The 15,473-nt window shown below is 43.2% G+C and overlaps 1 protein-coding gene across 1 annotated transcript in view; it reads left to right on the top strand.

Moving 5' to 3' along the window:
• eif2ak3 (eukaryotic translation initiation factor 2-alpha kinase 3) overlaps positions 1-15,473 on the top strand; it is a 50,981-nt gene that overhangs the window by 7,862 nt on the left and 27,646 nt on the right. The window contains exon 2 of the mRNA XM_079528366.1: positions 11,282-11,411. Coding sequence (XP_079384492.1) covers positions 11,282-11,411 — 130 coding nt within the window. The remainder of the gene's footprint in view (positions 1-11,281; positions 11,412-15,473) is intronic.

Below are 15,473 nucleotides of genomic sequence, written 5' to 3' on the forward strand. Positions count from 1 at the left end.
ATTTACAAATGTTGTTGTGGGCAGTTACATGTCACATATAATCTGATTATGTCTATCTTCCTCTTGCTCGTAGGAGTTTTGCCTGTGTGAAATTATCTTAAATGACCCAACTTCTTAAATGTCCCATGTTCTTAAATTGATTATGATTTTTACACAACACAGATAAATGCAAGGCAAACACATTACCATCAATGACCAACTTATGTTTGAGTGTGCAATAATGCTGTGGACTGAAAATTGTCTGCAAGAGCCTTAAGTCTTACATTGTCTTTAATTCAATTATCTGACTTACAATTAAGCGTTTAAAATATCCCAGTAGAAGAGGCCACCTCTATATAAGTGGACACCTCAGTTTCCTAAATTCAGTGTTTTTATGTGAACTGCATTCCTTCCATTCAAAAAGACCTCGTATACTGCTACTATAGTTATCCTAATTGGCTGAAAAGAACTCTTAAAAAGTTGTACTTTCAACTTCCTAAAAGCCTGCTATAGTGAGTAAATTGACACTTTTACTGCTTGAGGTTTGATCAATATCCGATTAGAATCTACAGAACGTGGACCACACTTTTTCTGTGCTGCCAGTGCAGCCCATCTAGCAGGGTGCGGCCGGCTCTGCGCCACATCCATAACTTTCCCCCACGTGTTCCCCATGCTCTCATATCTTTCTGCTGCTGCATCTGCTGCTGCGTGGCGGGCTGACTGTCAGCCGCGCGGCTGCAGCAACGCTCCACACTCCAGCATGTATAACCACGGCTGTTGCATGGTTACAGCCAGACCCCTCTACCATTGGCCCACATTCTATACACCTCCCAAACCCATTGGCCAAGCAAGTAGGAGAAAAACGCTACTGTGATTGGAGGGACTGGGCTTCAGGCAGGCTGCTGCGATTGGTCTGACTCAACTGGTTCCCCGCTCCTTGGAGACTCTGGCCCTGTGTAAACATCCTGGTATGTTTCTTTCAATGGAGCGTGTTTACCAGCCTGTGTGTGCGCATACTGAGCTCCCAGGCTCTCCGAGGAGCAGTCAGTGTGCCTGAGCTGAAAGCAGAGGGGTAATTGCCTCCTTGCACTGGCAGACGCCATGTGATTGAAGAAGCACTCAGCGCTATTATGACACTTTTGACAGCGTCACAGGGTTCAGGGTGCTAACAAGACTTTATTCTGTAGCTTCATTCTGTTTACTCTGCCTCTCACTCTTAACATCTGTTTCATCCACACTGCTGCCCCTGAGCCTATGACGCTCGGCAACAGCCCACGGGCTGCGTCGTGTTACACTGTCCCTTTGGTGACGAGCAGGGAGGCCATGGCTCCAGGCCATCGCAGACATGGAAAATAAATTGCCTCCAGATCTAAACGAGATGTTGTTTTTTGTTTTTGTTTGTATGTTGGATTATTTTCTTCAGCAATCTTCTCATCGTCTGTAGTAGTTCTATTATATCAATCGTCCTTCCTTCCCCCTTCCCAACACATATTCTTTCTCTTTATTGCCTTCATGTTACCTAAGTTGTAGAGTTAAATCCCCCACCTCTACCCTGTCTGCCCCCATCCTTTATCTAGAGTACAAAGGCTCAAACAAGGGGCTTTGATCTTCCTTGAAATCAAACCCTCCTTCTCTCTCCGTCTCATTTCTTCACCCTGTGTGAAGTTGAACTCGTAGCGCTCTCAATGACTTCTCCCAGTCTCAACACTTTTTACATTCACAGCATGACTTGAGGGGGGTGGAGTGGAGGGAGGCGGGACCAGCAGCATCAACGCAGCACCAAGACGACACCCTCTCAGCATACCTACTGCTTAGCAACAACCAATCAGCCTAATATTTTTGGCCGGGCATCGCAGCCAATCCTGAGCGTCAAACGCAGGCTTTAGCGCACTGTATTTTTATTGGTGGTTAAGGAAGAAAAACAATGTTTTTTTTCCCTTTTTTCCCTCATCTCTATAGTTTAGAGGTTTAATAGTGGGAAGACTGATAATGCTTGGAGCAGATTTAAGAGATTATCTTGGCTTTGAAGGGCCTGTAAGACACATGGCTCATTAATGTTAAAGCAATCTCATTTGCATTTTTATGCTAACTCCTCGTCTCATCTCCTCAAAACGGAGATGAGAGTGAATCCACAGTGGTACCCTTAGCTAAAATATTTAGTTTTAGAGAGTTGCCGCGTGTGTCACGTGGTCTATATACTTAAAACATGAAACAATTCAATTATCATTATCATCAGATACAGAACCACTTAGACCACATTATTAATTATCAGATATGGAGTAAATGGGATTTTCCTGGACAACCCAGCATAAGAATTGTCACACAGGATTACCCACAAAGTGCATGGACATTGAGGACTTACAAGGGTGCAGTAAGACATTGCACGGCTGACTGAATAGTTAATATACAGCAGAGTAACACTGTTGTGACAATGTAGGACGGGAACACCTTTTGGAGTTTTTTTTACCCTTCAAGACGGAACCCATTTTTGGGTTCTTGTTGCTATACAGTATATAGCAACATTCTTTTTTTTGTAATTTTTGAGCGGTGCAGCCGCTCCAACTACCAGCTACTGTATGTCTGTCTGTCCCCGTGTATGTATGTATGCATGTATGTATGTCCGTTTCAGCACGGACAACTGCAGTGGCGCTATGTGCCTTGGGGTGGCACTGTTGGGCGGTGTGGCCGTGTAGTACAGGAGTTCAGTACAGTAACTATAACAATAACTATATAGTTGCACCGCTCAGTTCACACGGGTGTGATGTTTTTAATACATATTTGAAGTTTTTCAGAAAACGTAGGTCAGGATTTAGGAGGCGTTTTTAGAATCGGCCTCAGTCCTAAATGGGTTAAAGTCTGTAGGTTACTGGAGTAACAAACATGATGGCTGTCACTGATTGTCGCACCTTGCACACATAATATAATATAATAATATGGAGTAAAATGCACTCATTGTACCCCGCAAAGATTTATGTCCATGTCTATTGTATTGATCTAGTGCTTTCTCTCTCTCTGATTGTTCTTTCATTGCATGCCGAAACAGGTCTCAAAATCACACTTTTAGCACATAGCCAAAACTAAAAGCAAGCAAAGTCACTTTTGCCAATATAAAAGAAACAAGTCTTTTTACTGATTGATTGTTTGCATTTGTCATATGTGTTGAACGTGTGACTTCTGGACCTGTTTCACCATCCAACTACTAGTGAATGGAGAGGGGAGAAAGTCCATTCCCTGTTCCCCAGTCTTGCAGCACATGGTCAGAGAGCTATTCAACCCGAGGTTCTAGTTCTACCACCAGTCCATCACTTTGAACATCACATGAGCTGCATCCATCCTTTTATTGACATCCCCCCTGAAGGGACTGAAGTGTATTTAACAGGTGAAATCAATAAGGCACCTCTGTGTTCACCTGGATTAACCTGCTCTGTGAATGCCTGTGTACGGCTGTGTTTCCCCCCCCCTTTCTTCCATGCCTTATGCCAGTCAAAATAGTTTAGGTGAATCATCACTATTATTAGTGGCAGCGGTGGCCGAACGGATTGCGGAGCGGTCTTGATACCGGAAGGTCGCCAGTTCGAATCAGCGGTCCGACACGTTAAAATTACCACTGCTGAAGTGCCCTTGAACAAGGCATTGAACCACTACGATGAAATGTTCTATGAGCAGGGCCTGGCTGGAAACAAGTTCTTGAGCTTAGCCCAGATACCCTGGGTAAATATAGTAATCATTTCATTTCATCTCCTATAGCCATGAAAGAGGAAAAAAAATCACACACACTTGTGTGAAGTGAGGGGCGCTTTTATCATCATACATGAGCATCATACATCACATTCTGTGCTCGGCCAATCAAATCATCACTAAGTGGTACACACAAACACAAAGCATGGGCATAGGGGGGGAAAAAAGTCCCAAAGCAGGATTGGTGATAATAAAGAGGCCTGCTGTAGAACATATGGTGAATGTAACTATTAGCAGGAATGTGATGGGACACGGGCCCTCTCTCTCTTTAAATGGTTATTACTGCTATAAAATGAAACGTAAAAACCTCAATCAAACTTTTTATGAGACCCACAGATATGTTCTGTGATGTCTGTGCAATTCAGCTGTTCTGCACTGTACATCTCTGATATCTCTCTCTCTCACACACACCACACCACACCACACACACACACACACACACAGGTCATGAAATCATTAAACTAATTATAATTTATTGATTGGCATATTGCAAAAAAATATAAAAAATGAAGCGAGGGCACAGCATCTGGAATTCCCCACCCACTGATTTCCGAATCATAAAATTCATAAAATAGGTCAAAAAACAACTCTCAGGTAATACATCCACCTACCCATTGTTTTTACTCACTGTAGACACACTGGAGATGTCAAATATTGGGTGCGTCAAAAGTTGTTGATGCACCTTGCAGAGCATGGCTCTATTTTTATGCATTGGCACAGAGTATACCATCAAAATATGATTGTACACCGTATATGGCATCCAGTCATTGATGAGTTCAGAGTCAGACGTGTATCGTAGTTGGTGATGTTCGTGCTTTAAATGGAACAAAATATAGTTAAAGGGGCATTCCACTCATTTTCAACATTTTACTATGTCATTAATGTACCTTAGAGCTATAGGAAATAATACAAAAAGTTCCCCCATTCTGTGTTTCCTAGAACTAGAGGTCTGAAAAAAATCATTTTTTTCATAATTACAGTTCTAGGAAACACAGCATGGGGGGACTTTTTATTATTTCCACACAACAGCTCTAAGGTACATTAATGACATAGTAAAATGTTGAAAATGGGTGGTTTTCCCCTTTAAGGAAAACAACAAACAAAATTACCAAAAGTAAGTAAGTATGTAAGAGAGTTGTACACCAAAGTGAACAGTATAGAACAGTGTGTGTGTGGAGTTCCATTTGGGTCTGTGTGGTGTAACTTCCAAAGAATAATTTTGGTTATGGTGAAGAAGTGGCCTTACATGAAGCTTCATTGCTGCTTTCTATCTGTCAGAGCAGTCATTGTACTATTCAGGACCATAATTTTGGCATGGGGTTACACATAATTGGTTCCTGAAAATGTAGCACTTGTAATATAATAATGAACCAGCTTTTAACTCGGGAGTAACCTCTGTATCGGACCGTCTTCTGTGCGCTGCACTCACTCTCCCCGTCTCCAGAGCCATTTGGGTCTAGCTCTCATTACAAGGTTACAAGCATGAGCCCCTCTGCCCCTCCGCCTGCTCTGCTTATTGTCTCCACCAGGCCGAAGGCATGGGGAGAGAGTATGTTTTGCACTCCGTCCGTCCGTCCGTCCGTCCGTCCGTCCGTCTGTGAGTCCGTCCGTCTGTGAACAGCTAATCTCTGGCACCGTTAACCCGGTCAATGCCAAATTTTGCACACACACTCCCTGGATGCCAACGATGAACCTCTGCCCCAGAATTTCCAGAACGGCCTGTTATAGCGCCACCAGGAGGCCGCTTTGTGCAAAACAAGTTTTTGGACAGTACACCTACAGATTTTGTCCAAACATCACACAAATTGGTACACAGTCTCTCTAGAGCCATTCAACGAAACAGGTCTTTCAGATTTCTCAGACTCCATCCTGATTGGCTAAGATTGGCTTCCAAAGTTCGCTGGAGTGCTCCGTTTCAAACAAAATGCTGCAAATCATGAACACATCGTGTGATTTCCGTGAAATTGTGCACGCACATTCCCACTAGGACGAGGAAGAAATGCCACGTGAACATTTTCAACTCAGCCTCATGGTGGCGCTATAACTGGCCCAAAAGTGTTTTTACCTCTAACTGCATGGATCTGTGGATAACTTTGTATGCCAACTCCCTAGAGGCCAAGGAAAAACCTTTGACTGGAATTTTTCACATCTGCTCTTTATAGCGCCACCAGGAGGCCGACATATGTAAAACACATTTTCTAATATTACTCCTTCAGATTTTATCCAAATTTCACGCAAATCAGTACACATGTTTTCCATAGTCATGTGATCAAGACGGGTTTGTTTGATTTCTCATAATCCACCCTCATTGGCTACGATTGGCTTCTAAACTTTTCAGGAGTAGCCCGTTTTGTACAAATCGCCACAACTACTCAACGCAGCGTCCGATTGCGGTAAAACTGTGCATGCATCTTCCCACTAGGCTGAGGAAGAAATGCCACTTGACAGTTTTCAAATCAGCCTCATGGTGGCGCTACAACAGGCCAAGCCGCGTCACACACACACACACACACACACACACACACACACACACACACACACACACACACTTATATATTACTCCTAAACATTTTGCCAAACATCACACACACTGGTGGAGACCTGTGCCCAGAAGGGCACTTTTTCTAGTTTATACTCTGTCAGATAGACGACAGTGTCGCACACCGAAAACAGCAGATTTATAATCTTGCGACTCAATTGTGAGCTTGTACAGTAGGTTGGATTCTTTTGGCACACAACACCGCCGGTGAAGTGTAAATCAGCTTAAAATGTAAATAAATAAATCTGAAGAGGGGATATTGCTCAGCAAAAGAAAAACAAAACACCGGACCAATAGAATACTGAAGCAAATGCATGTCTTTCCCTCTTCTCCAACTCTCTGTAGTCTGTCTTCTCCCCACTGCATTTGTCCTTCCTCTCATCTCTGTTTCTGTGAAGTGTAAGTTCTCTGTTTCCATATTATCACTATTATGATGAACTTTTCATCTTTGTCCCTTGTGTATTCTGACTTTACAAGGAATAGGTTATAGTACTCAGTCTCTCTCACTTTTTGTCACTAGTCTCTTACACACAGACACACACCGCTGCTGTGCTTAATGTCCTGTTTATTTGCTAATTTGTATTCTAAACTGAAATGTGTGAATAATAAAACTAAACAAATGGAAGTCACGTTGATACAACTTCACAATTCTTCTTCAAACTAAACTTCAACTGAATACATTTAACCCCCACAGCAGTGTTCATATGAGCTCAATTTCCCTTTAACACGCCTACCTTCTCCTTTGTGTAGCAACAGACGTCAAAGAGTAGTACATCAAACTGGCGTGAGACGAGAGACCCCAGCCCCACCCTTCACCCTCACTTATTCAAATGCCGCATTGCTCGTCAACAGCAATAATGCCCAAGTCTTGGACACGGACGACGACCAGGCCATTGATTTGTGTGTGCCTAGAGGCAGGCTAACGCTGACAACGACAGGTGGAGGGGGCCAGATCATCCATCATCATCATTCCCTCACACAGTGACAGACTTGGCTCTGCTGCACACACAAGAGCATTTTTCTTTTAACTCTTATTCAGCACAACCGAACAAATAAAATAACTTTATTTGTCCTGAGAGGAATTGCATCCTCATGGAGGGAATATAACGACACGTGTACAACAAATAAGAATCTTATACACATTGATCATCACCATTTAGTACAGGATCAGTGTAGGATTTGTACACACTCCAGAGTTAATTTAATCTGAATTTTAGTTACTGTGTAATGAATGCAATGGTTAGAGCAACAATAGATGTAATGAAATGTCTCCTATACCAAAATGAAAACATGAGCACCAGCTCATTATCATTATCATCACGTGAGTCCAAGTCAAAGCTAGGATTTATTTTGAGCCATGGTGTAGCTGTGGCTCTGTCAGAGGCGTATCTACAATAAGGCGAGGGCAGGCGGCCGCCTGTCCAAATCCATTTCTTGCCTGGCCAAAATCCATACAATGAGAAAAAAGAGGACAAAAACAAGACATGAGAACTATTAAAATGGACAGCTGATTGGCTGTTGCGGTAGAGCGCGACCCTCAATCGCCCATTGGAATGTAAATGCATGCCTTTCAGCCTTTGTATCCCACTCGTCTGGCAGGTATATCTCTTTGAAAACCTACGATTGTGCGCGGGGAGACGACAATTAACATATCTTGCCTGGCCAAAACGTAATTCCTGGATACGCCACTGGGCTCTGTAGTACGTTATGCTGATTCCCAATTCCCTGAGGCCAGGCAATCATTGTGAGGCCACTTTTTGATCCTTAGATGTCAACTTTTCCTATCATTGTAAAAGCAGAATTCAGTAAGGGTTGGATTGTTCACCAACTAATGGGGAAAGTGAGCAGGGTTTACAAAACCATTGTAAAAACACACGTTGGTTTTACCTTCCCGTCCCGATAATGTGTAGTTGTAATAGTATTCCCGCTCTTTACAAGAGGAACCGCAGGTTCAGACATTTGATGATGTGCTTGACTGAGGAACCACTGGGTTGACGCTCTCATCTGTGGGCTTAGACGTAACAATATTATGGTGGCAAAAACTCTGGGCTACCGTCATGTAGTCTGCTGACTGCCCGGTACGGAGAGCCATTGGTGATTGGGCCAGGGGATTCATTGCCAAACGATGGTGGACCCCCTATAGAAGCACACTTTCACGTCTGTGAATAACTTAAATGGCACCAAATGGCACATAAATGACCTGAAGAGTCAAGCCGACCTGAAGGGAATCCAACCACCAGGCACCAACACATGTTGACTACTAGGTACTGTAGGTAGGTACTAGGCAGGGATTTAAAGGACCACTTCACAACTTATCTTCATATAATTGGTCCTTAGTCTAATGTTCTTGATAATATACCACCGTTTTTTTCCTAGTAAGTAAGTAGTACATTTATTTATAGAGCACATTTCACAGACATCATAGTCACAAAGTGCTTCACAACAATAAAAAACAAAACATGTCAATGGTAGCAATAGTAAATAATAAGAATAAAAATAATAAGAATAAAGCAAAGAAAAAGAAGACGGAGATGACAAATGGCATTGGTAAAAATCAAGAAATCAGTACAGCACTATGTTGCAAAGGCCTGTCTAAAAAGGTGGGTCTTTAAATGCTTTTTAAAAAGGTCCACAGAGGCCACAGATGTCAGGTGGTCCGGGAGGTTGTTCCATAGCCTGGGGGCGAAACTAGCAAAGGCTTGATCACCTTTAGTTATTAATTTACAATTTACAATTTAGGCATTTAGCAGACGCTCTTAATCCAGAGCGATTTACATTAAGCAATAACAAAAGCATGGCATACATCACATATATAAAAAAGTAGTTATCATGAATCATGCGTAAACTAAGAACGTAACAGTGGAGTATCTATGTAAACTATACATACTATACTATATCATATATTATACATGTGTACTATAAAGTGCTATGACTACATAAAATGCAATTCTAGAGCTGTCTACGTAACAAGCTATAAGTCTGTTTAAAATACTATCTAAGTCTACATAATGTGCTATCTAAGGGGCTAGGCTAGGGCAAGTGCTACGGGCCATGGTGGAGTCTGAATAGGTGGGTTTTCAGACTAAGGCAGCACTGTGTATGCCGTGATCCCGCCTCTAGCTGCCGCTGATTGGCCAGGCCGTTTGGTGGCCGGAGCATCAAGTCTGCCTGAGAGTTCCCAGATGGGAGCAGGAGGGGGGAACCCAGTGTACTCTCTGCTGCCCCATCTGGCGGAGTCAGGTTAGCTCAAACCACCAGCCCTCCAACTTCTGCCTTGCTCAATGAAGCAGGCTTTTTTTGTGTGTGTGTGTGTGTGTGCGTGCGTGCGTGCGTGTGTGTATATATAGTGAAAAGGCCCCTGGCCGTGCATGTGCGTGTATATATAGTGAAAAGGCCCCAGGCCGCACGCGTGCGTGTATGTATATATAGTGAAAAGGCCCCAGACCGCGTGAGTGTGTATATATAGTGAAAAGGCCCCAGGCAGCGTGAGTGTGTGTGTGTATATATATATATATATCCCCCCCCCCCTCCCCCCAGCTGAGATATATACAGTGAAAAGGCCCCAGGCCACTGACTATGTGTGGTTCCACAGGCAAACATATTTTTCTTATTAACAAGCACACCATTGAAGGGCACTAGGCAAGCTTCTTAACCAACCAGCAAACCTGTCATCCATCTAGCGTCCAGTATGGGATTTGTCATTGAACAGGTGTGCGGCCTGCTGCTGGCAGGCGAAGGTCGTCCTGCATGATAAACTAAGGAGGACAAGGGCGGGGTCGGCAACATCTGTGCTAACAGACTAACGCCTCACAGTAACAAAATGCTTCTCCCTCAGGATGAGGACAGAGAAAAAGGAATCCCTTCTAGCCCTATACTTAGCTTGGGTCCCCTATTTATTGTCCTATTTCTTATCTTTACACCGCTCAGCGCTGTCTAGTGTCTTACACGACACTTTTAGGATTACACGGATACTATCTTTGCACTGTGGTGACCTGTTGTAGTCTTATCTCTTGTAGTTGTGTTTTTCCTGCTCTAGGATTGAACCATATTTTACTGTGGTACAGTTATCGGCTAACCTTAATGCTGAAGGTCTAAATAAAGGATGTGTCTGAACTCTGAAGCGGTTTAGCCAACGTCTAGGGGAGGTGGTATAACAATCTACTAATTTACAACAGCAGGCTCATTTCTACATCTCTGATTACACGGCTGAAAATGGGTCGTCATAATATTGCTGGTATGTCCAGACATAACTACAGAATTTGAATAAATAAATAAATAGATTAAATAAATAAAAGAAATATATACACACATGAATACACATGAATATATAATAACAAAAAACAGCAACAACACCAATATTAATAATTAATGTGTTTGAAAAGGTGTTTTCACTTTCAAGGTCTGAATTAATTTCAGGTCTTTTCAAAGCAATTCAAGGCTATCAAGAGCAATTCAGTTAACATCTTTACTGCTCTGTGTATGAGGTATTTAGGTCGCGGAAAGGATTTACAATGAAAATGCATAGCCTACCATTAAAGCACCAAGCCATATATCATTCAGACAAATGACCTTGATATGGCCTTGTATTCTTTTTTTTTCATGTCAGAAAACCTGATAATAGGGAGTATGCTAATGTATTCCTTCCATAGGTCCCTGGTGATGAGCAGAAATATACTGTACCTGGATGGGCGTGGCATATACTATGTCGTTGCTGTCGGGCAGAAACCGTGTAATTGCCATATTTACAACTTTTTGTGTTTTTCGTAAATGAATGCCCTACTTCACCATACAAGAGTGTCACCCATAATGAGTGAAAATGGCAGATCTACAAGCTCACAATGCGTCGCATCACGCCATTTTCAATATTTTAATTTAAAATAACAATTTAAAATTATTATTATTTTTGGACATACAGAGTTTCCACACGACAGCAACGATATACAGCTGTGATTTGCACCATTTTTCAGTTGTGTTTTTCCCAACTCCGCATTAAGACTGTCAACTGTTTCTGTGTGGTGTCCACAGGCCCCTGGTGATCATCAGCACACTGGATGGCCGTATCGCTGCCCTGGACCCCCACAACCAGGGCAGGAAACAGTGGGACCTGGATGTGGGCTCAGGCTGCCTCGTGTCCTCCAGCCTTAGCAAGCCTGAGGTAGGATTGTGTGTGTGTGTGTGTGTGTGTGTGTGTGTGTGTGTGTGTGTGTGTGTGTGTGTGTGTGTGTGTGTGTGTGTGTGTGTGTGTGTGTGTGTGTGTGTGTGTGTGTGTGTGTGTGTGTGTGTGTGTGTGTGTGTGTGTGTGTGTGTGTGTGTGTGTGTGTGTGTGTGTGTGTGTGTGTGTGTGTGTGTGTGTGTGTGTGTGTGTGTGTGTGTGTGTGTGTGTGTGTGTGTGTGTGACCCTCGCCACACACAAATTGGCCGACATGGCCAGCTCACAATCACAAATCACTGCATTGCGATTAGTTCACAAACTACACACCAAGTAACTTAACAACATTTTTGCTGGGGGGAGGGGGGGGGGGGGGGGGGGGATTGGCCTCTCCTTCTGCAATGTACTCCTTGTTGATTCGCGCATGCGCACTGCCGTTCACTTCCTTTGCCGTTTGCGGCTCCAAAATAATTGCTTGTATCTCCCAATCTAGGTAATGGTTTTGACCAGATGGGCAATGTTCTGTCTTCATTTCTGACTTCAGCATGCCTCTCGTTTGGAATATAAACACTTCTAGAGAGACTTTAGTGTGACCAGTGTGAGGTAAGAATCGAAGATAATGCCTCCCGGTTTTGGGGGGGAACGGAAGGCGGGGCTTTTCAGAGTAAAAGCTGCCATATCTGCTGGTACTCTAGTGCCTATATTTTGAAATATGCTGGCGCATCCGTTGTGTTAATATCAATAGCTAAAGATTGGACACAGGGGGGTCACACTGTTGAGTGTGTCCTGTTTTTAATGTATTTGCATCCTTATCGATACAAATTGTTCAATATACTTGGACACGGGCTAATGCTAATCAACCGAAAGCATTTAATCAGAAGTTTCAGAACTGAAAATAGCTACGGAATTGCTCACACCGCTTGGCTGTGAGTACTCGGCTATACAGCCAATACATACTGTAGCCGTCATCCTTTGAATTCTTTTCAGGATTCAAATTCATGAACGGCAAAAATAGCAGATCTACAAGCTTAAACCACACCACCGCTTCGGCCATCACTTCGGCTTGAAGATCTGCTACTTTTGATGCTTTTGTGTGATGCTGTAGTAGGCCTCAGATCAAGTAGTCCGTTCATTTACAAAAAACACACAAAAAGTTAGAATATGGAGATTTCTGCCTGACAGCAACGATTAAAAACTACCAGGTGATTGGAAAGAGCTACACTAACAAAAATATATATGTAATGCAATACTTATTTTGCTACATCAGCCTGATTTAGCTAAACAAAGATATGCGGATCAGAGCTGTAGCCTTTCATTCGCATCATTTGGAGTGCCACAGTTTCCACTCATCTGGTGTTTGTTTTTATGCTAAATAATAAAGTCAGTTTCCTGCTTTGTACATCAAAGTGGTGCCTGTCTGCATCTGTTTGAAAACAAACACTGTCCCTCCTGGCATCTCCATATTCACACATTCAATACAATAAATTAAGTCTTTGCACTATGAATGGACCTAGTACTGCGATTAGACATGCTTGTATGCGTAGCGACGCAGATATGAGCACGCATGCACGCATGCACGCATGCACGCATGCACGCACGCACGCACGCACGCACGCACGCACGCACGCACGCACGCACGCACGAGCACAACCCCCAAGAAAACACGCTCAAAACATCTTGCATTCAACAGCAGCCGTCAGCCCCCACACAGGCCTACATCTTAGTGGAGCTTCTTTCGCCTCAAGGATAAATCTTTTTTTGTTGTTGTCTCTTGTAGTTCTTACACACAGCAGGACTCCTAGTCTGTACATATAGCGTCTTTTTACACACACAGGCTTATATCACCCACACAGATAACAACACAGACATGTTTTGAGGCGAGAGTATCGCACCCGGAGCGAGACTCTCACTGGAAGCACCAGTACGCACACAGTGGTTAGAGTTTCACTTTGATATGGACGGGCTCTGTGTAGTGTTTGCCTCGGGGAGGAAGCCCCCAGTCTGTGATGATAAAAAGGGACCGTACTGGTGGATATTGGCCTCTGGATCAGTCTGAAGTCCGTGTCCATGTCCGTGGTGGTGGTGGTGGTGGTGGTGGTGGTGGTGGTGGAGGAGGATGTTTTTGTTTCAAGGGTTGAAGGGTGTGAGTGTAGTTGAGCAATTAATAGTGTATAATAACCATATACACACTTGGTTTCCATGATGAGCAATTATGGAATTTTGCTGACACTGAAAATCATGTAGAATGCACTTTGTAGTTGAGGGTAGCCAGAGTGTTAATATTTCGAGCAACAAGTGTGATGGGGGGGAAAACAAAATCAGTTTGTTCTCCAAAGCTTTGACATTAATAATTGTGATTGATATTGTGGTTAAGAAAACGACAAGCTCTGTGGTGTTTGCTTCCAGTTTAATATGACGCAGCTGGTAATTATGGGTTGTGGATTGTCAGTGTGGTAATAGAGCTGCTACATAATTGATAAAGTATAATCATGTAGCCTGATTTCAGCCTCTGTGATTTATTATTGGAAAATATGCTGTTAGAAAAATGCTATTTCAGTTGATTTCATTTGCGAGGTCAACGGGTTTCGGCTGTGTTATAAAATAATTGTTTCGCAAGCACAGTATGCAATAAATGATATCCAAAGATTGCGGTTAATAATCGTAATCACAGAGAGTCTAGTAATATCATGGGTGGTAATTTTAGACAATTACTGCAACAGCAAGGGTGTGGTATTCAGCATAACTGTAATACATTGGGAATAGGTGCATGTTTATTAGATTTGTTCAAGATTTCAAGTAGTTGCCACATGTTGACTTGAAAAATAGGCACGTTAAATACAAAAGACATGGGAATTCACAATTTAGTTTTGCAAAATGGAACAGAAGCATATTATATATATAAATTGTAATAATTCGGAAATACTGCTAATAATAATGTATCATGCCCGTTGGGAATGCATGCTCCTCCGGCTCCACAATGCCTGTTGTACCTGTACCACAGTATTTGCCCAGGGTAGGTAACCGAGCAGTGAGTACTGAGCACCAATGCTCTTTTTCCGCAACAGATGCACACATTAAAACCTGCATGGCAACTGCCCACTCCAGTACAACCTCTTATAGTGTTGGACACTGAGCAGCTCCCCCCCCCTCCCCCCGAGCAGTGTGTGTGTGTGTGTGTGGGGGGGGCTGCTCAGTGTCCAACACTGTGTTGTTTCAGGGACCCCCCAGAAGCAAATATTTGAGTTAAAACGTTCACTGTGAAAGAATATTCAGTGATTTGCACACATTTTCAAGATTTTTCAAAAATAGCAGATCTACAAACTCGTAGCGCGCTATGAGCGCTACGAGCTATGAGCGCTACAAGGTGACGTCTGAGCTATGAGAGCTACGAGGTCATTGACCTCCCCACCCAGACTAAAACTATTATTGTCATATTTGATATTTTTTTTACAAGGAGAGGATATAAACGCATACACAAACATTGACATTTGCTATACTTATGAAGACATTCCAGCGTCTTGCATTGATGCCATGACCTCCTAGTCTTCCGTTCCACCTGTCTTTAATTGCATTCCCCCCGGTGTGTCCCAGGTTTAAATGAGTCTCTAATTAAATTGTTAGAATTAAAAAGCAGCAGCTCTCTTAAGTCCCCAGGACCACAGTTGAGAACCACTTAACTGCCGTAACCAGTAAATGACTACTCTTATATTCATCCCTCTGAGGACATGTTTTGGTTCTAAAAATAATTAACATGCATGCACGCACGCACCCACGGACACATGCACGCACGCACCCACGCAGCAAGCACCCACAGACGCATGCACGAACAAACGCAGCGTGCACGCACTCACGCACCCATCCACACATGCAGTCCTTTATAGGCTACCCATCTGCCAGTGAAGTGACAGAGTAATGACACGAGACTGCTGACTTGGTAGTTGGTGGGGATGCTGCGATGCAGACTTGTGTTTGTGTGTGTGTGTGTGTGTGTGTGTGTGTGTGTGTGTGTGTGTGTGTGTGTGTGTGTTTGTACGCACGACCGCACGTGCACGTCTTGCAGCAATGCTG

The sequence above is a fragment of the Electrona antarctica genome, assembly GCF_951216825.1.
Source record: "Electrona antarctica genome assembly, chromosome: 18".
NCBI lineage: Eukaryota > Metazoa > Chordata > Actinopteri > Myctophiformes > Myctophidae > Electrona > Electrona antarctica.